General features: G+C 38.5%; 1 protein-coding gene across 2 annotated transcripts in view; it reads left to right on the top strand.

The window, feature by feature from the left end:
• Window positions 1–19,773: 19,773 nt before the first annotated feature.
• pudp (pseudouridine 5'-phosphatase) overlaps window positions 19,774–27,263 on the top strand; it is a 65,870-nt gene continuing 58,380 nt past the window's right edge. The window contains exons 1-3 of one of the 2 annotated variants that reach the window (XM_047151133.2): window positions 19,774–19,932; window positions 22,073–22,291; window positions 23,064–23,293. In XM_047151133.2, the coding sequence (XP_047007089.1) occupies window positions 19,875–19,932; window positions 22,073–22,291; window positions 23,064–23,293 (507 nt within the window). In that variant the 5' untranslated portion in view covers window positions 19,774–19,874. 2 annotated transcript variants of the gene reach the window in all.

The following is a 27,263-nucleotide window of genomic DNA, read 5'->3' on the forward strand; positions in this document are numbered from 1 at the left end:
TCGTCTCAGTGTATTTCACCGTGGCATGGTTGTTGGTACAAACGGATTGGTTTGAATATTTCAGAAACTGCTGAAATCCTGGGATTTTGTATCTGTAGAATTTACACAGAATGGTACGAAAAACAATAAAAGATCCCATGAGAAACATCTTGTTGATGAGAGAGGTTAGAGGTCAGAGGACAATGGCCAAACCGGGGCCTGTATCGTGAAGGTACTTGAACGAACTCAGGGATACGGGATTAGTTTTGAGTTGACAAAATCAAACCAATCCAGTCAGGTTTTACTGGTACCATGACACTGGTTGTCAGCTTTCTCTGTCAACTCAGGCTTTGATCCTTCAGCTATGAAATCCACAAGTATGTGCACATAAAAGCATAACGTTGGCACCGAACAACCAATAGTCTTCAACGTGGAAAAAAAGCAGAAAATATTATGCAGAATATTTTTATAGGCTCACAATGAGAATAAACGGATTGAAAAATTATAACCCCTAAATGTTTCATGTAATTTCATTCAATGTAAATGTAAACAGTTTTAATTAAATACTTAAAACATAAATATCAAGTTGTGAAAATATATTAGGCCAGGAATAATGCCACTGCATGCAAATATGTACCACTCACAAAAAAAAAACAAAAAAAAAAAAAAAACCACAAAGCAATACATACAGCATGTGGTAGTAAGAGCTTCGGCATGTCAAATTTTTAATGTGCGGCTCAAGAAGTTGACAGATATTAGATTCTATCCACGGAAACTCGATATCTTTCATGCAAGTAAGTATCATAGAAAGCCTGGGGATTTTGTCTATCCCTAAAAACTCTTTCTCTGCGATGTGCTCTTCTTACAATTTGTGCTGAGAAGTCGAATTAGTTGTGTCAGAAAGATGCCTTTCTGCTCACACTGCATGGAGTGGACTATCTTTAATTGCCCTTTTACTGACCTTACATGACCCTGAGAAACTCTGTATTATTATTATTCAGTCAGACTTATTCAGACTTTTGTTTGCAAGCTGTCCCTGTCTTTCTACGGGGAGGCAATTACATTACACACTCCCGGTCGCATCATGTCTGCAGCCCCCCAAAACCACTTGCCCGCCAATCCTCGCCGAGAAACCACATTCAAAGTCAATGCAAACACGATCAATCAAAATCAACAAACAAAACTACTAAAACGCATTGATCCGTATTATTCTGGCGTCTCCGAAGCCACCTAAACTAATTGTGCCTCAGGACAGAACCGCTCAAGTCAATTAATGTTATGGCTCGGCTGATGGCTGGCCCAGTTAAACAATGATTGGTGGCTGCCATTAGGCGCTCGCAAATGCTGTTTGCGTTCTACTTTGATGCACATGTGAAAGAGATGAGTGATGACGTTTGCTGGCAGTAGATATGAACTAATAAACAGCGACAGGGAGGAGAGAGATTTGCGTGAGCTGGAGTATGTGACTTTAGAATAAGTCATTACTTATTAGCATTAAACACGGCCGTACGATATGTGTCAATAAATAAATAAATAAAAAGCTAAATTAATGCTATTAAATACAGAAAACACCGTAGGGATGTGTGGTGCAAAAAGTAATTGACAGAAAGATAAAAATGGGAGCTGATTTGTTTTCTTTTGTTGGTGGTGCTGTTGGTGATGATGAGTGAATGATGAATCATAGGTGCATGGTCAAACTGATAAAAAAAACAAACAAACAAACAATGATATACAAAAAGAGAAGGTCAAAGCTTGAATATAATAAAGAAATATTCATTCATGCATCCATCTTTAGTAAGTGCTTTATCCTGGCCGGAGCTGTCATAGATCTTATTCCTAGAACACTGGTTGTGAGGCAGGAATACACATCTAGTCCATCAAAGGGCACCATACATTCACACACTTATTCACACCTCAGAGCAATTTAGCACCAGGTACCAGTATATTTTTTGGGAGGCGAGATGACTGAACTGAGTACCCTGCTAATCTTTATTATTTTGTCAAACGTGGTGGAACATTACGTGCAAGTTACGTGGTCCAACTCTTGTGCCCATCGATGGCTAAATACTGAAAAAAAATGATCAGATAAAGAAAAAAAATGGCAGTAAGTAAGAATGGCATCACAACAGTCTTAAAGTGGTTCTATTTGCGAGATTTTCTGAAAGACAAAACCCTCTCTTGTAGGGTTCTACTGAAAAACTTATCTTTTAAGACCCTTACCAAAATGGTTCCTGGTAATGACCATATTCAGGGGATTACGACTCCACTAGGGAAGCACAAGATTGTGGAGGGACAGCCAACATCAACCTGCAACATCAGATCAGACAAGAGGGAGCAAAAGCCAGGTTGGGGTCTGACCCAATATCTAATTGCAGGGGGTGGCATGGAGACATCCCTGCCACTGCTCTGACTCCAGGAGATGTTCCGGGGTCAAAGGAGGGCAACGTTGTTGAGCGGTGGTACCTGGCTGATGACCCTGCAGCTGACCTATGCCGTATGGAACCGGTGGCACTGAGAATGCATTAATGGTGCCAGTGGGGCTTGACACAGCCTTAGTCACTGCGGAGGCCTGTATGGTTGTGGTTGCATTAGGCATGGTGATAAGGCTGAAGGAAGAGCAGTAATCCTATGGGCACCAGACAGGCAGTAATGCCATAACAGATCAACATCTACCTGTGCAATCAATGTTATGAAAGAGACACAACCCAAAGAACCTCTAAAAGATCTCCCAATGTACAGCCATTGTGAGAGAAAGAGAGGGAGAGAGAGAGAGAGAGAGAGAGTCCTTAATTGAATGAAGTCAAAAGCAACTGAGACCAATTACCAGTGTGGTCAAGGCTCGTCAAATCTTGTGTGTCGAGGGCCGGGGGTGCTCCTTGGTGCATTGTCACCGTGTGCTGTGGAATTCCTTTGCATTTAAATCAAGCCTTCTTAGAAAGCACTTTACAAAATTAGCCTGTTTTAAGAAAGAGTGAAGAACAGCGATGTGTCTTAACATCCGACCCAACAACTTATAAATCAAGTTTAAGCAGCGGATTTTATAGGGAAGGTGCTTTACTGTCAGTCAGGACTGTTACATGAATATAGTTAATCAGTTGTACAGTATAAAAAAACAGCGATATATGCACAGTTACTCACTAACAGGCAGGCTGGTTCAGCCAGTGACCCTGAGGATACATTCTGTACATTTCAATTAGCAATGCAAGACCGCTATGTAACTTGAATCACACCACAGAAGTGTTGAACAATGAACAGATATTTAACATGAAGTTTTATGTAAAAAAGCTATTTATTTATTTATTTATTTATTTATTTATTTTTAAAAAAGGGAGTAAAAAAAAAAAGTAAGGAGTATCCATTGTCAGTGTTTTGTAACAGTGAGTACATTTTCTGCCATTGTTAAGGATAGAGGAATTTGTGCTGCATTTGTTTTGTCTTATTAACGTCACAAGAGACATGAAGAGGGATGAAGAGAGCAAGAGAGAGATAGAGAGAGGGCGAGAGGAGATACTGGTAAGGGAACGACTTCTTATAGCTACTATGACACAACTGATAACTAACCTTCACGGACATTGCACAACAGTAAATATAACTATAAATTGATCAAATATTGATGTATAATGTGGCATTCCTTCATAAATGAAACATTGTAATTGTTGACAAATTGGAGTGATGCGTGGGATGTGCTGCTACTGGAAAACAATCGATATTGCATTTGTGACGGAGACCTTGGATGCATCACGTCACTCTGTCGTTGATTGTTTTCCATTAAGACCATGGCTCTTAGTGTTTCCTTAGTATTTCTGAAACATGGATTTAGTGCAGACCACCAATAAACAGGGTGTCCCAAAAGTCTCCATACATAGGGGAAATGATCACTTTTTGGAAAATGTCTTCCAAAATTTTTCATACTTAGTTTATATATATATATATATATATATATATATATATATATATATATATATATATATATATATATATATATATATATATATATATATATATATATATATATATATATATATATATAAAAATTTTCCAGACAGCTTTTAAGAACCCCTTTGACAAAAGGAGAACGTATTGAAATCATTCTCATGGCTGGATCAGGAAGCTGTCACAAGGTTCCAAAGACCTTTAACAGGAAACATGGCACATCACATATGACATTGTTGCCAAACTTATTACCAAATTCAAAAAGACTGGAAGTGTTGCGGACCAACCGAGAAGTGGACGTCCACGAACATCCACTGACGAAGGCACAGCCGACGTGGTGCTGGTAAACAGCTGTGTATGGAGACTTTTAGGACACCCTGTAGTTTCTAGTCATGTATTTTAAACGTGTCTTGACATAATTCAACAACTGCCCTCAGGCTTAGACGTGAGATGTGAGTTTAGAGTAAACAGATTGTCTGCTCTTTTCTCTGCAGAGGAAAACATGTTGAAATGTTTGTCAGGCATAATCACACATATGTATGCTACGGATGCACTTGATTTAAAGAGCGTCGCTGACATGCCTATGATTTGCACTAGCAATTTCATTACAGATTTGAGGTTTATGTTTACGATCTTGGTAGATGGATTCTCCTCAATGAAATCTGTTCACGTGGAAAACAAATCTGCTCATGAAGCACAGAGGTCCTCACGGAGTGATGACTTTGAGCGAGTCGACAGGCAGATGCACATTACGTCCTGACACTGCTGTCATGACGGTGGCATACACGGCACCAGAATACACACACACACACACTCGGTACTGCATTGTGGCTTTGCTTTGCTATACTGTGCAAATGGAACACCCTTAAGTATCTCTCATGATGTGTCCCTAAGTGGCATAGCTTTTACAGAAATGTGACCTGAAATGCAATTCTTAGGTTGTACATACTTGTGTGTGACCGACCGTGAGTGCGAGATGGTTCATAAAGAGTAGAAAAATAAAAGGTGGGTCCTGCCTTAATACTTGGGAATTTGTATTCATGCCCATGTGTGTTAGACATTCCATGTTTCATATGAAGTCCATTTCTTCCTTCAATTACCAGTCAAAGCACACAGAATGTGATCTGGGGAGTTTTTTTACACTTGGGAGAGTAGGGATACAGTAAAATGGATTTAGTTTTTTTTTTGTTTGTTTTTTTTTTTGTAATGATAAATACTATTGCAATTATTGTAATGTATTAATGTTCCATGTATTTTGATAAAAGATTAAAAATGTGTTATTTAAGAAAGGAAACCATTTAATTATTGATCTCTGCTAAAAAAACAAAACAAAAAACAAACAAACAAACAAACAAACAAAAAAAAACAATAAAAACCATCCTATAATTTGTAATGGTTTTTATAGTTATAATGGGAGTTGTATTGGTTTTAATGGAAAATATAATGGTCCCTGTGGGTCTCTACTAGTAATCTGTTGCCTTCTATTGGTGGAATGTTATGTCTAGTGGATTCCATTAAGGACCAATAATGGTAATGGTTTTAATAGTTAACAGCTGATGGTTTGTGATGGTATTTGTAGTGGAAACCATTATCATTTCTATGATGGTTTCTACTTGTTTTTTCAGTGTTTTTCAGTATAATTTCCACCATGGGAAAGTTTTCAGGAAAGGATTTTGCAATTATATGGATTGCAACGAGGAGTGTCACAGGTCAACCACAACATTCATAGTCAAAGGGTTGCATCCCTTTTCAGTCGTTGGTTGCAGCCAACAAGTGTTGTATATTAAATGCACTTTAATTGAACAGTTTTGCACACGTACAGCTCTTAAAACAAGTCCTCGTTTTTTTTTTTTTTATGTAGCTTGCTGATTGTTGTTCATGGCATTCAGCTGCAACTAAATGTTTTGCCGCACGAAAAACAGAATAAATATGACTGATATTTAAATGTTTGACTTCATTTGACTTCACCTTTTTATCGAAACTGGGAATCGATATGAATCGGAATCGATACGAATCAGAATCGATAAGAATCGGAATCGAAATCGATAAAACTGAAACGATACCCAACCCTAGTCAGGACTCATTTTCCCAGGGCTCTATTCACTTTAAACACCAAAGACACATTTAAATGAATGACAGCATACATTAGTTTAAAAATCCATCCTTCGGCCACTTGAAATTGATGAAAGCTTTGAACTTGGGAAATTAACTAGGTTGCACATGCTGAACCCCTCGTTTGTGCTGCTCTAAAAATAGCTATTAGTCTACATTCATACTCTCACTTATGCTGAAGCCTAACTCCAGCTTTAAATCACCATACTGTATGTTCATTATGTGCCATATAAATCTGCGGAACATAGGACCCATAGGAACATAGATACGACCCCCCCTTAGAGACATTTAATCTTTTATATGGACAATAATAGTGGAAACATGATCAAACTGTAGAGGATATGAACATTTACCTCAGATGTGTTGATAAAGTGACTAAGATTACACTAATTACACTTAGCATCAACCACAAACCACGCTTCAGTGAGTTCCACCATATTGTGACGTATATTTTGTGCCAGTGTACACTCTCAGCTGTCCGGAAATGGTTGGTATCTGAAAGAGTGACTACATGACTCACGAATTGGCCAAAACGGTTAGTTCTTGAGGTTTAGCTATATAAGCCTGTGTAACTTCCAAGCTAGCATTAGTTAGCTAGATTAGGCACTTTGCACTAAATACAAGAGCTAACCCTATTCAAAACACCCAGTTTTCGACTCATGAAAACATACATAGGTAAGCTAGCTAGTCATCCATGCTGTAAATACATTAATCGATGCAGTGATATTGTAAACAATGAGCAGCAGTTAATGTGAGCTAAAAGATGGCTAATATCATACTCCACATAAATTTCCCAGTGTAAACATATACTGTAGTTCTCCGTTTTCTTCCCTTCCATTTAACAGGCAGCTTGGGCTGTAATTAAAAATCAGGAGAAGCCACAGCGTTGAGTGTCGTAATCACAATTATTATCGTTAGAGTAGATAGGAGAGCGCTTTTACATTTGAAGCACGCAGACCTCCATCTGTTTAATTAGTGTGAAGGATTGTATGGATGCACGTGCACGCGCACTCGTGTCAAAGCTTCGGACGGTCGTACTTTCTCATCCCCCACAGAAACGTGCACACCCCCTTCAGTATCCGTCACCTCGGTGAAAGATGGCTGTCGTATGCTCCATCAGCTTTTAATATGCGCTGCTGGTCATTTGTCGATTCCTCCTGCCATCTTCTCACGTACTACAAGAAAGCTTCCCATCCCACGTCCTCATGATTTCTTTATGACTTGTCTCTGTGGCCCACGTTCCAGCTTGTCTGTGATTTCCCCCACGTCTGCGCTTTTCCCACACGTCCGCGTGTGTAAGTTCTCTATTACTCTAGCTCACCTTGGAGTTCAGAGAAATTTGAAGGCAGTGCTATAGCTTCATTTCCACATGACTTCTGCTAACGGGAGATATCAAGGCGGACGTTATCATTTCCTTTTTTTTTCCGAGTCAGTTTAGATTGCAATCGATTTCCAGCAGCCTTGATATGAATGTCAGGAGCGAGATGAAGTAATAGATCATGGTTTGAATGTTGAAATCTGCCCAGACCGCAAGAGTGTGAGCACTACTAAGATCATTACTTAAAAATGAATTATTAAAAATATTTTAGTTGTTTGAGATATCATAATATCAGATTGGAATATCCTGATGTGTCACCTTATATTCAGTTCAAATGGCGACACACGTATGCTCCTAAAGACAAAGTGAAATGGAAATTTGGACACCTTTTTATTTATTGATTTTTTTTTTTACAGCAATGTGATATATTTCCGTAGAAACCGTCAAGTCAATCACGTCGCTTGTAGTTTGTCTCTGAGGACGTTTATAGTCTGACCCTGTTGTCGCTTATGTATGCGCACTATCCACGAAATATTTCAAATGAATCAAACCACTACAAGATTTATACACATCCCTTTTGTTTCAAATGGATTTAAGTTTGAATTCCATGCGAAATGCTAGACTTGTTCACATCAGCGAAAATCTATGGAATGATTTGAAGCGGGTTGTCCACGCTCGGAGACCATCAAACCTGACTGAACTGGAGACATTTTGCATTTTTTTGGAAGAATGGTTCAAAATACCTTCAGCCAGAATTCAGGGATGTATCAATGGATATAAGAAGTGCCTATATGTTGTTATTTCAGCAAAAGGATGCTCTATTAAAGATTGCTGTGATAATTCCGATGAGGTGGCGAAATTTTGCACCTGTCTGTTTTTGTTATGTCTCACATTGCGCTGTTTCTGTTGATTCAATAAATGTTATTTCAGAACTGAAACGTTCATGTTTCCATAAAGTATAAATTATATGCAAATGAAGATGCTGCTTTGAAATCCCAGCAGATTTTTAAATGAAATTATGATAATTATCAGGGGTGCCCAAATTTTTTGCATAAAACTCTATTTCTGCTCTCGAAGTCTTCTTCAAACGGTGGATTATGATACCTTCAACCCTGTGGAGGCTGTTGGTGATGTCACTGACTGTTGTTTTGGGGTTTTTCTTCACAGCTCCCACAATGTTTCTGTCATCAACTGCTGCTGTTTTCCTAGTCTGACCCATTCGGTGTCTGCTTTTCAGTACACCGGTGGCTTCTTTCTTTTTAAGGACATTCCAAATTGTTGTGTTGGCTATGGCCAATGTTTGCGTAATGCTTCTGATTGATTTTCTCGGCTTCAAAATGGCTTGCTTTTCTCCCGTAGACAGCTCTCTGATCTTCATGTTGGCTTATCCTTATTAACAACAATTGCAGTCTTCACGGGTAAAACTGAACGCCAAAACCAAGAGTAGATGTTCAGAGCTATGTATTGTTTAAACAATAAAACTAACAGGACACACCTGGGTAACAAGAAACACCTTGAATTTGATTGGCTTTAACAACAAAACATGGAGTCAGATTCAGATGCATGTCTGAAGTAAATCATGGAGGATGACGTATTATCCTTGATAGTCAGTACTGTAACTCAAGCTGTCTCAGTATTCTTTCCTTTGATAATCGTTAGGAAAGGGGGCGATACAACATCACATGATCTGATTAATCATAAATGGGCAGAAATAGCCACACTTTAGTGGATTACTGACTGAGTGATTAATGCGAATGAATTGTTTTGATTTCAGGTTGTTGTTAACAAAGAGATCTGTGTTTTTCCAACGGATTGGGCTTGAACTTCTTTTGAAAAACGTACCTAAGGTGATTCCTAATGAAGCTGATGGAATGCCAAGCTGTCATCAAGGCTACTTTAATCAATCTAATTAATATCTATAGTTTTTTTTTGTTTTGTTTTAAAATGTTTCGGTCACTGTATAATTCCATATGTTACATCATAATGTCTTCAGTATTATTTGGAAATAAAGGGAAATAGCAATAAAAGGGAAAAAAATGAAGCCAATTCGATGAGTCACTGTGGTCAAATATTTGTCTGATTCTGATTATTATATTTATAGTTCCATAAAACTGAATTAGGTATTAATGTTGTAGTTCATGTAAGCCTCTACTGCTTGCTCTAAGTTAAATAAAAATTGGTGCAAGTCATCAGGATAAGTGTAATTTTCCCTCTTCACTCCGGTGGCTCGGCGCTCCACTTGCTTGTCTGAAATCCTGATTAGTAATTCAGGTTCGGTCCAGGCGGCGGATTTGAATATTGAGTGTTTTTATAGCCTGGTGAAACGAAAAGCATGCCTTAACAGGGAAAAGTGTGCCTTTTTAATTGGAGCTCCAGTTAGTCTGTGTGAGGTAACTTAGACTGTGAGAGCGACAGAGAGTGAGAGAGATAGTTCATGAGAGAGAAGAGAGGGAGAGTTCTCCATTTCCTGACGCCTTTTAAAGAGGCTTATTTTTTATTTGCGAGAACACAAAGCTCCTGAATTAAACGGACAGGGGAATAGCAATATCCTGAATTTATACTAGGCCGGCACGTAACCCGAGTAGCTGCGGTAAATGATCCACACTGAAAGTGTATTCTCTTACAGCCTTAGTTTGAGAAAATGTCGAAAAAGTTGCCTGCTGTCTAGACTCTGTTTACGGATGCTGGACTTGCAGAAGCACCCGGTGTCTATTAGAGAGACGTTATTTCTGCTGCATGATGCCACGTTTTTTAACGTAATGGAGGATGCAAGTGCAGATAAGAGCTTTTAATAAAGAGAGACAGGTAGACAAATCCAAATCATGAGACAATAGCGTGGTCAATGGGTCAGGCGATCCTCAAACAGGCATAAACAAGGCGAGGCAAGGATCGAGAACGAGAAACCAGATCAAAGAACATGAATCAAAACGAGGAACAGGGTACAAACGTTTGGTATGGTGATAACACTCAATACTTCACAAAGAGTGAATGCTTCGAAAGTCCTTTGAAACTGTGGTGTGATTGAGTGTGAGATTGGATGGAAGTGTGCGTGATTAGAATGAATGAGTGTTCTGGGAATTGCGGTCCATGGCGGCCATGTTTGTCGACCGCAGTGCAGGATGGGAAATGTAGTCACTTGATTGCTGTAGGATGGGAAATGTAGTCACTGGATTGCTGTGATATGACAGCATGGATGAATGTCGGCTGCATGAATGAATACAGGAAGAGAAATACTCCAGGCACTTGGTGGGAAAACAACCCGAATGGCCATTTTAAAGCATTGACAATCTATTTATCGGCATGTTTTTGCGATGTGGGAGGAAACCAGAGAACACAGAGGAAACCTTCACAGACACAGGGACAGCATGCAATACTCCAGACAGACAGGAATACAACCTCAGGATTGAACTGAGGACAACAGAAGTATGGGACAGCAGCACTACCCAATGCACCAGAACCACGCTGTTTTTTTTTGAATGTCTATTATATCACATTTTCTTCAGAAAGCTAAGAAATGGTACTTAGGCCATCTTTTTTTTCCCTGATTTTATTACAATAGTATCTTTATAAGCTTGAAAGAAAATGAAATAAATATACAGTAAATAAATATGGTTTTATCTCTCTCTCTCTCTCTCTCGCTCTCGCTCTCTCTCGCTCTCTCACACACACTGCTAAATCTCTCCCAGTGGCCCACTGCATTGACCCACACCACAGAATTTGCATTTCCTTGCACTTCTTCTCATTCCTAAAGCGTGATTGCTAATACCTCTCAAGCCTAAAAATAATTGCTAAAGTGATGATACCAATCAGCTCCTCAAATTAGCGAGCTCATTTGCATCACATAAATAGTTCAGATGTTAATTGCCTTCCGTTTGCATAAGAGAAATGGTGTTAGTGAAAAGAGTTCGTTGTTTGCTCAGCGACAGCAGACGCATTATGAATATTTCATGTAGGATACATTAATATCCTCTTTTTCTCCAAAAAAAAAAAACCAACAAAAAAAAAAAAACCAATTGTCTATTGTCAGTGACTGATGTAAAATAGTCATGGGCTGCATTGTGATGAGCAGAATTGGGTTGTGTTCCAATACTGTTTATCATTTGCTCTTACAGATTGTCCTTGATGCTTTCCCTTCAGAGGATATTTGTTACAATCTTAAGGCCTCTGCTAATACTTTCTCAACCCAAGCTGATCATTAGGTGGTTGTTTTCAGCTTTAGACTCAGAGAACAGAGGGATTAAGTTAATATGAGTATAGACGTCTGTTGATTTTTTGTTTTCTTTTTTAAACAAACCACATTGTCAGTTCACTAATCAGAGCAGAAAGGGTAAAGAAAATGAAAAATTGATAAAAGTCTGTGAAAACTCCCCCCTTTCTGAGCTAACGTCTGTAGCCCTGTAGCTAGTCTCTGGACTGATGAGCTGCCTTCAGCTAAATCTTTTACATTAATGCATGTGATTGGATTACCCACAACAGAGGATCTGCTACAGTAGCCAATCTGGGCCGTGTTTAGAAAACTAGAGTTACTGAAATACAGAATCTATATTATTATTTTATTTTTTTTTTTTTCATTATTTTCAAGATCTTGGTGAAATACTCCAGTTCATGACCCCTGCACTAGAGGCTTGTAATATGTAATAACTTGGATCGGTCATTCTATGAACGGATCTAAGATTGGAAAAACGTAGCCTGGTGTAATCTTCAAATGTCCTGTTTGGGTGACCTGTGCACACTGTAGCCCCAGATTCCTGTTCTTGCCTGACAGGACTAGGAGGTTGACGTTGTCATCTGCTGTTGTAGCTCATCAGCTTCAAGAGTTAATATGTGGTGCTGGTAGCTCTCTGGATAAATACATTGGACTTCTGAGCAGGTTGTCAGTTCAAATCCCAGCACCACCAAGCTGACACTGCAAGACCCTTAACCCTCAACTGCTCAGTTGTATAATTGAGATAAATGTACGTTGGTCTGGATAAAGCCACCTGCCAAATGCCACAAATGTAAATATGTTGTGCATTCTGAGATGCTTTTTTGCTCACCATGGTGGTAAAGAGTGGTTATTTGAGTTATCATAACCTTCCCGTCAGCTCAAAACGATCTGATCTTACTCATCGACAAGGTGTTTCTGCATGCAGAACTGGATATTTTTTTTTTTTACTCAAACCAGCCCATTTGACACCAGCAGCCCCATTCTGATGTTTGATGTAAGCATGAACTGAATCTCTTCACCTGCATCTGAATGATTTTATACATTGCGCTGTTGCCACATGATTTTTCGATGGCCCTTCCCTTCTTCAAAATTCCTCAGTTCCTCTTTCTGCATATTTTTTTTTCCCTCTGTCATCCGTCAGTCATGTTATGAATTGATTTGATCCTTGCATGCGAGTCCATGTTTAAAAAAAAAAAAAAAACCTGCAGCCTAAGACACCGATGGTGTACATTTAAGCTCTTTAGTGTGCTAAAACGATACGGATCAAATTTATCTCCACTGTACGCCGGCAACTCCTGCCTCTTCCACGCACCCAAGAATCAGCATCTGCACTGAAGGAATCATTACAACAGTGACCTTATCGTAACATTCTGTGGTTTTAATTAAGATGTGGCTTCTGTGATCTTCACATCCTTGGTGCTTCAGGTTGTATGCAAGGCCACAAGAAAGCGCCTGACGTACTGTATATACAGTAGATAGTTCATGGAATCTAGACAGAATTGCAAAATGCTGAAAAATTTGCATACACTTCTTAATTTATAAAAAGACATTTTGATGTTCATTCATAACAACAAACTCTCCACACTTAAATCACATTAAATATGTTTATATTGAAATATTTTGATGGGTTTAGTTATTCTCGGGAAATTTCTGCTGTATTTGATTTTTTCCTGTGAGATGTTTATCGTATTAATACGAATTCAAGTGTAGATGTATTGAAGACAGCAAACGTTGTACTCAAAGTTCCAGAAGTCAATGCAGTTATATGATACAGTTACCGGATAGACTTCTCTCCGCTAGTTAGTGATCTATGAGATGACAAAATGACAAGCCTGAGGCGCTGATGGCGGCATTAGCATGAAAGTTCAAGCTTTTGGGAACCTGACCTATTTGAGTAAAGTGTACGGATGAAAAGGTGAGAGAGCTAGACAGATTAAAGGACTAAAGCGCTGCTGCATCACTGTCTTTATCTAGGGAAAAGGCAAGATCTTGATCCTACTTGTGCCGGTAGTCGTACAGCACTGTGGGTAATTTAGGAAAACTTTAGCCAAAGCCAAAACAGACCAAAATAAACCTTAGAACGATGAATTTACAAGTCATTCGGGGTGGGTTTTTCCTTTAAGATGTCAATAATTAAAGAATCAAACTGAGTTCGAAAGTTTATGTATCCTCTCAGTTGTAAATAACTCCATTGTTCCTTGCACATCTTTCATAAATCTTCATGGAGAACAAGCCAGTCATGATAAAACCTTCTTTTCATAGGTTTTTTTTTTTCTTCAATGGTTGGCTAATTACAAGGCACACCCACATTTCATATGACCTCCTTGGTAGTCATGTATTTGTCGGTAGATAAATAATAATAAGACACAACAATGTAATTAATTCATCCTTGAACATCAAACTATCTATTCTCAGATTCCATTAAAACCATTAGAGACTGATGCCAAACCATTAGGTCGTTTCTTATTAGGGAGTGATGCAATATTTCTTGATTGTGAGAAATTCTGATGTAATTTGGCAAAAGATGACAAGAAGCGGTTAAGAAATGTAATCCGGAGCAATGAAATACATATATCGTTTGCTAGGTTCGACATCATTTAAGCTAACTACTGTAACAAGAGAACTGGTGAGAAAATGACTTGTACTTTGCACCAAAGACAAACTTCTGTGTCATGACAGGAAGTCAGTGCGGATGGACTAAAAACCATTGTGACTTTGTAACTCACAATAACCATCAGTGCTTCAAATCTGATTATCCGCTTGATTTCATTCATATAAAAGTCAGCAGCAGGATTCAGTCTTCATTACTTAGTCACAGGATTAAGGAAAGCACTTCTACATGTTCTGTGCAAATTAGGCATGTTAACTTTCCCTCAATCAACATCATTTATTGACTGTGGATAGTTGGATAGGTTTCAGTAGCGATTTAGTCAAACATGCCAAAGATTAAGTTTAATATGCCTTGTACGCTGATCAAGGTCAGTGTTTGTAGGCTGCCTGGAATCAGACTAAATTAGATGGTAATTCTCATCCGACCCAGTCGAGCGGATAGACAGATTTATCTGTTTGTTATAAGACTGAGCGTGTAATTAATCACAACAAAAAGCGACGGCTCCTGCATATGAACCACATAAACCTGCATGAGCCTTGCACAAACATCAAACTTCTTTCGTGTATGCTTTCAATGAAGAATATATGCTCTGACAGAAAAATCACATAACTCGTGAAAATATATGGTAAATAAAACGGTGTAATGGGTGAGTGATGTAAAAATCACCTGTGAAAACAAATAAATGAAAAATGTAAAAAAAAAAAAAAAAAAAGAAAAAAAAAAGAAAAGAAATAAAATTACATGTAAAATAACCATTCAGGGAAAAATGTGATATGTGAAAAAATATATATATATATATTTGTATATATATTATATATAACATGAACTTAATAAATGAACCATGTTTGTAAAGGTTAAGGTTGAGGGTTAGGGTTAGTGGGGTTATTGTTAGGGTTAGTGGGGTTAGGAAGGATGTTTTTAAAAAAAATCGCATATGAAAATTAATGAATCATGTAAAAATCACTTGTAAAAAATAATGAATCGGGTGAAAATAACTGAGTCAGGTAAAAATATAATGTTAAATAGAAGAATGTGATGAGGAAATGAATCGTACATGTTAAAATGTGAAAATAAATGAACTGCCTAAAAAAAAATCACATCATTGAATCATGTGGGGGAATAAAATCACACGTGAAAACAAATGAATCACGTCTAAAAAGTCACTCGTGAAAACAAATGAATCCTGGGAAATGAATTAGATGATAACTAAAAAAAAAAAAAAACACATGGAAATGAATCAATTGTTTGTTGAAAAAGTGTACAAAATATCACGTGTGTAAATACTGTAAATGAATATGGGGGGGGGGGGGGATGTGGAATTCAGTTACATGTAATGATCTGTAAGGCTGGTTACATTGAGCTTTTACTGTTTGTAATGGAGTTTTTCCTGTGAAGGACGGACAGCTTCATATATTGGATTTCTACTTGATCAAAACATGGCAGCATTGCTAACACACACACACACACACACACACACACACACACACAAACACACACACACACACACACACAAACACACACAGGTTATCATCACATATGATAAATGACTCTTATGCTAACAGTCCCCCGTTAGCATTCACGTCCAGGTTCCAAATATTGAAAAGGATCGTGTTGACCTCTGTGTGAGAAAACAAAGAACGGAACCTCAAATCATGGTGAAGGAAACTTGGTAAGAGAGTAAGGTCGGGGACGAAATTCAAGACGGAGACGCTGTGGCTATGGAAAAAGAAGTTCTTGCGTGAGCTCGCCACAAATAGCACTTGGTATCAAAATACTGTGAAGTTGTGTGTCAAAACGCAGTCCCTTCTCTCTCCATCTCTGGAACTGCAGAGTCAGCACACGGAAAGTAAAGCTGGAAATAGATTACTAGAGAAAAATGGCATTACTGGAAGGAATGATGAGGTCTAGGGCCGGGTTATAATATAAGTTTTTACACTCTGATAGACCACATATTTGGTGACATTTTGTGCCATAGGAAATGTCCTAACACTAAACCTGTCACTTTTGTGACGGATAAAAAATCACTAGCACTAAATGACATGTTTGGTGATACATTAAGTGCAATGATGGGTGATGAAATAAGTATATTATTTATATTTACTTATATTTCTGGAAAAAAAAAAAAAAGATTCCAGGATGTGTTGCCAATTCAGTAAAATAATGTTACCTTCAAACTTTCATTATTGTGTTTGTTTTACTTTGCGCAGTAAAAGTGTGCACTGTTATGTGATGTTGTCATGTTAAAGCTATAATAAGTAAGGAATAAAACACTCGGGGGTGTGCTGTTATATGAAACTAATAAACAGTGTGTTCACCAATCACAAAGTCAGGTTACTTTCATAACAAAAATGACGCACGGTAATTTTTATCCGTTTATAGTTATAATGACATAATGAGTCTTTATTAATCATATATACATATGCACAGTGAAATTCTTCTCTTCGCATACCCCAGCATGTTAGGAAGTTGGGGTCAGAGCGCAAGGTCAGCTATGATACAGCGCCCCCTGGAGCAGAGAGGGTTAAGGGCCTTGCTCAAGGGCCCAACAGTGGCAGCTTGGCAGTAACCCCGAGCCTTAACCGCCAAGCCACCACTGCCCTTATGTTTAACATTCTCAAGCAACCAGGAAAGAAGTTCGCTCCTGTTATTACTTGTGTTACAGCAGCAATAAACAGTCGTTTTTTGCAGTCTTTCGCAGTGAGATCTTTTTTGCTGTACTCCTGTTCGACGCACGTCAATCAAAGAGGGTTTTGGCTGAATGCACGCTGTGATGACGTTACATGACGCGTCTCGGCCCAAATCTGTGGTATTTATTTATTTATTTATTTATTTAAATCACAAGCTCTTCCTAATATTGTGTCGTTCGCTTGATTTTGCGTTCATTTCTGCGACCGCAGAATCGCTAGATCCTGGAGGGTGTCACGTATCGGAGTGTTGGAAACAGATGCAAGTGCAGTTTAGAGCTTTATTTGAAGAGAGGCAGACAAATCCAAATCGTAAGGCAAAAAACATAGTCAGAAACAAGCAAAAGGTCAGGCGAATGGCAAACAGGATAAACATATTAGGGAAAAAATAAGCCGTGATCTACGGTATATTGCTATGTTAGCTTTAGGACTGAAATTGCCACGAACAGTTGATAACTTCAACAAAACATACTTCATGTGAAAACTGTAATGAATTTTCTGGTTACACAATTGCACTTTTTGACCATGTAGCACACAGTTATAAAAGGGAATTATTATAATTGCACTATTCATTGTCACCCAGATAATGACGGGTTCCCTTTTGAGTCTGATTCCTCTCAAGTTTTCTTCCTCATATTGTCTCAGGAAGTTTTTGCTCAATAAGGATAAATTCATACATCTTGAATGCATTTATTTATGCAAAGCTACTTTGTGGCAATGTCCACTGTTAAATGCACTATACAAATAAAATGATATTGAATCTAGAGAAAACATCTTTTGTTATCTTGAGAGGACAAAATAGCAAATAGAACAATAGAAAAAGAACTAACGCATGGCCTTTTCTGTCACACCCGCATCATGTAATACTTTGAAAAAGAAAAGCCTTTCAGCCTGCCGGAATTATCCTGCCCAATTCCCTGAAGTTGGTGTTTCTTTAGTTGTCAGAGTTTGGAGACAGTATAAACATATTCTTCATTTTATTGCAAGCTATTATAATTTAATGCACACTGAGTTGACATTTTTTTTAAGAATAAAAGAAAAAGAAAAATAATCAGAACAATGGTTCTGGAAATATTACCAAGATAACATCAGGACAGATGTTTTCCCAGTACTGTGACAGCTCTAGAATTGAGGGAATAATAGTATATTATAATAGAATAATAGAATTGAGGGAATAATAGAAATAATAGAATTGAGGGAATAATAATAATTGTTTCATTTTTGGACCATTCTCCTGACTTGCAAATCATGGCTGAAAGATATGAGAATAAATAAATACAGATGAATTTGCACATTTTTGGGGGCTGATTTGCTTGCACATGGAGGCATGACAAAAACAAGCAAACACAATCAATCAATCAATCAATCAATCAATCAATAAAACAAATAAAAAAGTGACATATTTATAGGCCATTACTAGCTGACTGCTAGCCAAGAAAAACCTGACATTTTTGAGGGCTAGCATGTTAGGACATGACAAAAACAAACAAACAAATCAAAACTAATGAATGAATAGCTGCTTTTAAACATTATGAACTGAAACAATCTGCCTAGTTTTTAACATTTCTGTATTTCTGGATGGATGGATGGATGGATGGATGGATGGATGGATGGACTGGTAGGTAGATAGATAGATGGATGGATGGATGCATGTTCGTTATTGATCTCTAATGGGAAATATCTGTGCTCTAGACTAGTTGATCCAGCTTTCCTGCGCACCATCACTCCATCTTTCCACTGCCACATCACTCCATCTTCCACTGACAGCTATATGAGTGCTGCATTTGGGTCTCTCTATCACAGCCTCCCCAATTAGATGTGGAATCCAGAGCCTCATTAGCTGCTCCATGTAGGACGATTCCTCCCATTCCCCAGACGTAGCCTGCCCCCCTCCCTTGTCCCATTAATGAGACACACTCCGTTTACACTGCGCTCCCAATTACCCAGTGAAAGCTCTATGGAGTACAGAATGGGGCCTGTCAGGTTTGTTGGCAGATCTTCAGAAAAAAACTTTTCCCCGGACCGTGATCCATCCTCGTGGATGCTGAGGGGGTGAGCGCAAAACAGAGCACCTGCTGACCGAGTTTCAGACCGGCGTCTGAGCAGAATCCCAAAAGCACAACACGAGATCCTCGCTAGCATCATTAACAGCAGAAATTAGCAGGTATTTGTTGATGCCAGAAGCGGAATAAGCTTAATGCCCTCGGTGGATAAGCCACTGATTGTGGATGAAAAGTGGTTGTGTGTTAATGCTAGGAAATGATTCACAATAATTATTACATGAGGCTGACTCCCACTCATTTGCGTGATACACTGTGTTTTTATATAATTAAGAGGCTATTGTCTGTGAGTGCAGCAGCCCACCAATGAAATATACATAGTTGAACACTATGAATTACTGTAGCCACACAGAAAGACTAAGAACAAATGCTAAAAAATAAATAAATAATAATTATTATAATATGAAAGAGATGTGTGTATTTTGATGTGGAATAAATTAGTGCTGTTTTCCAGCCTCATTCTAAATTTATTTTCATATATATCATCGTATATTATGCCACATAATATATTCACAATAAACAAAGAAACATACAAAAAAACAAAAAAAAAAACAACCCAATTTCTTGTTTAGTATATTGTATAACTGAGCCATTCTGCTTGCTCCCGAGCAAATAGCAACTACATTTCCCATAATCCACTGCGGAAACATGTTGGACCACTATAAGTATATCAGAGTTTCGACCGTTATTACTGTTAAATCTAGACATATTTTAAACGTAAATAATTTTAAGCGTAAACGTTTTATGATTCATAAGAACTCTATAATGACTTAAAATGAATTGAATTATTATAATTAATTTAACTGATAAAAATTATAGTTTAAACTACCCGATACCCTCTCGCGTTAAGTTTTTTTTGGCCACCATTTTTTCCCCGGTGTAATAGACTTGACTCGCCTTTCCTATGAGCTTGTATATGATAAGAACAGCTTATAGGTGTGTGCGTGAAAAATAAGGTTACTGTTTTCCAATGGCATCTTATAAACCGGTCTCGCATGTGCTTTTCGACATGGACGGGTTGTTGTTAGGTGGGTGATGTGTTTATTTACTCGAGAAGAGTTTTCGTGGGTTACCGGCTTCTCTTGTTTAGCTGTAAATAAATGGGCACGTCCATTCAAACGAATAAACAAACACTAATAGTTATGACGTAAGTGTGCCGGCATCACTTCCAAAATACTACTTTTTGGTTTACATTGTGTATACACCTAAAATGTTTGCTCCCTGGCCTCCTTTGACAGATCAATGTTCAGCTGAACACTTCCGCCTTTGACGTGCACTACTTCCTGTACGCGCACACTGCATTGCGTATGACGTAATGGCTTTACCACCTTATCTAGTGTACTACTAGGTAATGTTAGGAATCAATATTGGGTTACGCCTTGAGACTTTTGAATTTCTGTACTGTATTCTAGTCTTGCTAAATTAGTCCCCTTGAACACTTCCCAAGTTAAAATGTGTGTGTGTGTGTGTGTGTGTGAGAGAGAGAGTGTTAGACCAGATTAGCACATCACATATGCAATAGAAGTGTGCTACAGGGCAGGCAATTGCACCTCTGCCATTTTGCCCTCAGACTGTACATGTGCCCTCGTGACCAGTGTGTATAATAATTGTATTTCATTCGGGCTCTGGGTGGCACACGGAGTAAAGTCGTGTGCCTGGAGTGCAGTTGCGTGTCCTGTCACTGGGGTCTTGCCCTCGCCTGGGCCATTTTCCAAAAACTGCTTCAGTGAGGCACAAAAGTAATATAACCAGTGATCGATGGGTTTGAGGGGGCGAGAGGAGAACCTTTGGTGCAGTACCTGGTGTATGTGGATATTTCATCTCAGCAGGGCTGCTAAGTCTTTTCAGGGGGAAGTATCTAATGCATGCCCTGAAAGTTGCTAGAAGTCGCCGGATGACATCTCAGAATAATTCGTATATTAGTAGAGTCGTCATGGCCATTTGCTCATCAAATGGTGTTTCATAAAGAAGGGTTTTTTTTTCACTTAAGACACTTTAAATAGAATAGAGTTTTATCAGAATATACTATTTTTATAAATTTGCAAAATATATATTGACAAAATATTATCATGGCTATCAAGAAGGCAGACATAAAGAAACATTGGCAGTGAGTAGTCAGGAAATAGACACCAAGGAAAATGGTTTTGGTAAAAGTGACTTGCTTTTGTTACTGGTAAATATCACCAAGGAGAGAGTTTAAAACAAAGGGGGAAAAAATGAGAGTGAGACAAACTGTGGTGATCAGGGATTAGTCATTAAGAACAATGGTGATCAGTGATTGGTTGTTGGGATCAATGTGGTCAATTATTAGTTATTGGGAACAGTGGTAATCAGTGATTGGTCGTTAGGAACCATGCTGATCAGTGATTGGTTGTTAGGAACCATGCTGATCAGTGATTGGTCGTTGGGAACAATGGTGGTCAGTGATTAGTTGTTGGCAACAATGGTAATCAGTGATTGGTTGTTAGGAACCATACTGATCAGTGATTGGTTGTTGGGATAAATGGTGGTCAATGATTAGTTATTGGGAACAGTGGTAATCGGTGATTGGTTGTTAGGAAACATGCTGATCAGTGATTGGTTGTTAAGAACCATGTTGATCAGTGTTGAGTCTTGGGAATAATAGTGATAAGTGATTGATCTTTGGGAACAATGGTTAAGTGATTGTTGGGATCAGTGAAGATCAGTGATTGATCTTGGGAACAGTAGTGATCAGTGATTGGTCATTGGGACATTCATTAATGTCTGTGCAAAAAATGTCGCTAGATTTGTTGCTAGTCTCTATTTTTAAATAAAGTTGTTAAAGAGATCTAATATGTCTCCAGTTATAGTAGCATAGTCTTACTCCCTGCTCACTGTTTCAGACAAAACTCCTAAACCACCTTTCAAGACACGATGCTATGAACTCTTTTTAATTCAGTGACTCTCTCTTGCGCAGAAAAGATCAGCGTTTGTTTTCTTGTTGAATGTCTGTAGTTACGTGTGAATAACAAGTCAGATTTCAACCCCCTTGATCCTGAAGTTTGTGGCCAGAAAAGTGTACAGGAGTGATCGGATCCTCCGTGAGAAACGCTGCATGCCTGGACTACATTTTATTTCCTCCTTGAGACCTTGTCTCTTACAATCGTTGGCGAGGTTTATCGACTATCTGTTTCTCTTACTGTGCAGATACAGAGAGGTTGTACACACTCTCTTTCCAGGAGATCTGTGATCGGTTTGGGAAGACGTACACATGGGAGGTCAAGTCCACAGTGATGGGAAAGAAGGCGTTGGACGCGGCCAGGATCATCCGAGACTCTCTGGAACTGCCCATGACGAGCGAGGAGCTGCTGGAAGAGAGCAGAACAATACAGGAACGTCTTTTCCCCTCCGCTTCACTGATGCCAGGTACTTTACAGGAGATTTCGGTTGTGAATTTAAATCCCTGGTCAACCAGAGAGCTATTTTTAGCCACTTGAGCGAGACTTTTAACCATCAGCTAGATGCTTGTACTGGCCTCACTTGTAAGTCGCTTTGGACGAAAATGAATAAATGTAAATGTAATGTCAATGCGATGTGGTCTTTCTTCCGTCTTGCTTCCAGGACTGCATCTACCGCTTTGCAGTTATATATGCTGAGAAACTTGCATTTGATGAATGACTGTAAAACCAGCGTGATCAGAGAGAGAGAGAGGCTGCTGAAGTAATTGCGAAAGGTCATGACAATCGCTGATTCTAGCGCTCGTGCTTTCTTAATTAGCGCTTAACTAACTTTTGATAAAGCAGCGCGCATTATGCAGAGCGCCTCTGAGCTCGAGCAACCACTGTGACCTTTCGCTGCGATCTGGGCAGGCACCCCAGAGCTAGCTCATTTTACCTTTTGTTCACCGAGCATGAATTTCACAGCAGAAAAAAATAATAATGGGAGCCTGTGCCTGGTATAGGGTAATGTGTAGTCCATGCACATTCGAGCAGAACAAAGTAATGTGGCGCCTCTTAAAAAGCCATCTTCATCAGTTCAGTGTTCAGGATAATAAAGCACGGGTCAAGGAGCGCTTCTAATTACGTGACAGTTTCCAACTTGAAGTGTAAATCCAATCGGACGCCACCTGTTATGGCCCTTGGGTCTCCGTCCTGACCGTCTCTGTTCTAACAGGCCGTATTTCCATTTCAATGACCAGGTGTGGAGAAGCTGGTCACACATCTCCATAAGCACAAAATCCCCATCGCCGTGGCTACCAGCTCGGCCGGCGTGACCTTCCAGATGAAGACAAGCCGCCATAAAGGCTTCTTCAGCCTGTTCAACCATGTCGTTCTCGGAGATGACCCAGAAGTGAAGAATGGAAAGCCTCAGCCTGACTCGTTCTTGGTGTGTGCCAGCAGGTTTGACCCCCCGGCGAACCCAGAACAGGTAAGACATTCACGACTGTCATTTCCAGTTTATACCACAGCCTTGCAGAATTATTTATTCCAATCCGTCACAATGTGGTGATTCATTTTCCATCACAGCAGCTCTGACAAGTACTTCCGTCTCCAAGACGAATAGCAGGTTTATAACGATGTATACGCTCATTCTAATACATTGTTGTTTCTATGGCAACAGATAATTCACAGGACTTTGTTTAGCAGTTGCGGCGTGACATGATTTTAAACCTAATAATAAACTGATTAAAAACTTGTTATATAACAAAGAAAAACATATAATTGTTGAAGCCGAATATAACTCTTTATAGGGTGAGGTTTTCTGAACATTTTTTGACATCTCAGACCTCAGTACTGTGTAAGAGTCAGAAGTTTTCCGAACAGATAATATTGCGTTCATCTTTCCTGAATAATTGCCATTCTGTCTCTTGCATTGGTTTGTCACGGTGCATATTTGGACAATCCAAACATTCCTCTTTAAAAACCATGGGGGGTGCAAACTTTTGCACTGTAAATTTATCTCTTCGTCTCATGTCATACGTCTATAATTTCTCTCACATGGCATTGGCTAAGAAACTAAGAAATGTGACTTGATTGTAGAGATATTTAGCAGCAAGTCCAACTTGTTTTTGACTGTTTAGTCTACATTCGGTCAAATTGAACAGGTTTACTTATTCTAATTACTGTATTCCACGGCACAAGTACAACTGATTTTATTCTCATGGTCTCATCTGTAATAATTAACCCACCATTTTATATAAACGCTGCATTTTCAAACACAGCAGCAGAGTTTGTTGAAGGTAATTGGTTAAAATCAAATGGTAGAGTTGTTTAATTTAGCCCAGTACACGGGTAGCTGAGAGGGAATCTACAGGAAAAAAAATAATAAAATAAAACCCTAGCAGATTTATTCTACTCAAAGCCTCCCATTTTTCTGTTTAATTGCCTTGTATAAACGCGCTAAGGAAGTCTGACAGGAAAGTCATCTGCAGATGGGGATTAACAAGACACACGTTTCAGTTTACAATGCTGTAAAACCTAATAAAAAAAAGAGAAGGAGTATTCGCCACAGGGAGAGGAGAAACACAGAGCAATAACTGTAACAGTAATGTCAAACTCTCTCTCTCTCTCTCTCTCTCTCTCTCTCTCTCTCTCTCACTGTCTTTATTATAATTATATCATAGTAACACACATAAATCAACCTTCATCTGCACGACAACATTGTGATCAGAGGATAATATCTGCCAGCATTTTCTTCTCTCTCTCAGAATTGGGTAATTTGAGGTGTTCAAACAAACTGTGTTTTCCCGACATATTGCTAAGCTAACACTTTGTCTACTTAAAGTTGTCTACTTAACTATTGCTAAGTTATTTTCATTACCATGCAAGACAAATTACGTAGTGCTACGCTAAGACATGAGATTCCTGTATGACTAAATCCTTTCAGGATCCTCATTTCTGTTTTTAATACAGTGCTACTTTCTCATTTTTCAATTTAAAACTTCAGTCTTTCACTTCCAGAACACAGATTACAGGCTATAGAGTGAAATCTGTGACCATTCAGACCATTCAGGCTAAACTAGCCAACTACACTCAGGCTAAACTAGCCTACTACACTCAGACTTTCGGAGTTACCGTAGCCTTCCTGTCATCTTCAAGAAGTCTCCTCATACCTCTATCATCACAAGAAGTTTTCTTCCTCAGAATTGCCGTTCGCTGGATGATTTATTTTATTTTTTTCTGAACCAGTCTGTATAAACTCTACAGACTGTTGTGTGTGAAAAATCTAAGAAATCAGCAGTTTCTGAAATACTCAAACCAGCTCATGTGGCAACAACAACCATGCCACCGTCAAAGTCTGTAGAGAGGGCATGAAATGTTCTGTGTAGAACATTACAAACGTTTTCCTTTTCAAAGAACCTCTTCATGAAGCACAGAACCCATAAGGCATACCTGTAGTGAATAATGAAGATGGGACTGTGAGAGAGGAAACAGTCGCACACCGTGTAGTTCTGTAAGTTGATAATGTTCTTGGTCAACAGGCGTTTGGGCAAATCGTTCATTTCGTCTCCATTAATTGCGTAGGTTTTATTGCTTTTGTGGCAGTGTGCACTGTCGTCATGAACTCGATAAAAAAAAATTTGTAACCCTCTTTAGACCACTTCTTTCTGCCATTAATGAGTCTTGTGCGTAGGTGAACGCCTCTCAAGTTGTACTGTGAAAGAGTGTGTGTGTGTGCGCGTGTGTGTAAGAACAATATACTTATTGAGAGAGAGAGAGAGAGAGAGAGAGAGAGAGAGAGAGATCCTGGTTTTACTAAATGTTTACCTTGACACTGATTCCTGGGGGAAAAAAATAACAGTTTTTAAAACTGGGATGTTCAATCCATGTGTCTGCAGTTTCAAATATCTTCACCAACATGATCACTTAATAAAGTGAAACACAAAGCGTTAACAATAAAAGGTGTGAGGGAGAATTTCACCTAACATTTCAAGATCCAAGATTTTAAGATTTTACTTCTTACGTACAGTGCTGTGAAGAAGTATCTGATTTCTTCTTTTTTTGTTTATATCTCATAGTAAATAGTTTTAGATCTTATAACTGCAACCAAACTGCTTCCGATAACTGGAGATCAGTCTTTCATTTACTTCTGGGACTAGGACTTAGTCCTGTGCTTTGGATCATCGTCTTGCTGCGTAATCCATTTGCGCTTGAGTTTCAACTTACGGACTGAAGACCAGACATTCTCCTTTAGGATTTTCTGGTAGAGAATTCATGTTAACCTAAATTATTGCCCAGGCCCTGAAGCAGCAAAGCATCCTCACATCATTACACTACCTCCACCATGCTTGATCGTAGGTATGATGATATTTTTGTTTGGTTTATGCTAGATGTAACGTGTCTTCTAAACAGTTTCACTTTCGACTCATCAGTCCACAGAACATTCTCCCAAAAGGTTTGAGGATCATAAAGGAGTGTTTTGGCAAAATTCAGACGAGCCTTAATGTTCTTCTGGGTTAGCAGTGGTTTTCACCTCACCACTCTTCCATGGATTGCACTTTCACATTTAAATAAACAGACCGTTGCTTTCACCTCCATGTTGTGCTACATTCCTGCTAATGTACAAATCTTTAACAGTGTTTACAGGAGGAGAGACGCAAGACAATTTCTTTTAGGAGCACTTGTGCTCCTAATTACAAAAATTTAGGAGCATAGTTGAAGTTTAGGGTTTTTGTTGTGTTTTTTTTTTTTTTTCTTCTTTTTTACATTTTTTATTTTTATTTTTTTAGAGATGGTAACGTTAATGTGCCACAATATAAGTAAATATAAGTAGGCATGAGAAAATTTGAGCTGGACAATTATGACAGAATTTAGGAACATAGTGTGAGCCAAGACACATTAATTTGCCTTCTGATAAACTAAATTTAACATTTTCAGTTAATTTTACAGACTGTATGCAAAAAACAACGGTTAACCTGTTCCACCTTGTAAACGAATATAATAAACCTCAATGTTCACTGTTTGAAGTCTGCTCATCTTAAATATATATAAAGCTACACTATTAGACATTTTCCACTGTCATGGTTCTGGGCTGGAGTCAGTTCTCGAACCGCTCTGTGTATATTGTGTATATATCTGAATAATCTAATATAGGATGTGATTGGGTGAGTTCATTGCAAAGAACTTTAGTTCAATGGTGTTCATTAAGGGATGCACCGATCAGGATTTGTACGACCGAAACCGATCCAGATACCAGTCTTTTTTTTATTTAAACTTTAATCAGGAGGTCATAAACAGTTAAATGTAAGCTCTCTGCTCATGGTCACTGTTAATTAAATTAAAATAATAGCAATGATAAATACTGTTGGTTAATTGATAAATAAACAAGCACAAAATATGTATTTTAAAATATCTTAAACAACAAAGAGTCCTAATTAAAAGTAGACTAACACAAGCAT

Source organism: Ictalurus punctatus, chromosome 26 (assembly GCF_001660625.3).
Source record: "Ictalurus punctatus breed USDA103 chromosome 26, Coco_2.0, whole genome shotgun sequence".
NCBI lineage: Eukaryota > Metazoa > Chordata > Actinopteri > Siluriformes > Ictaluridae > Ictalurus > Ictalurus punctatus.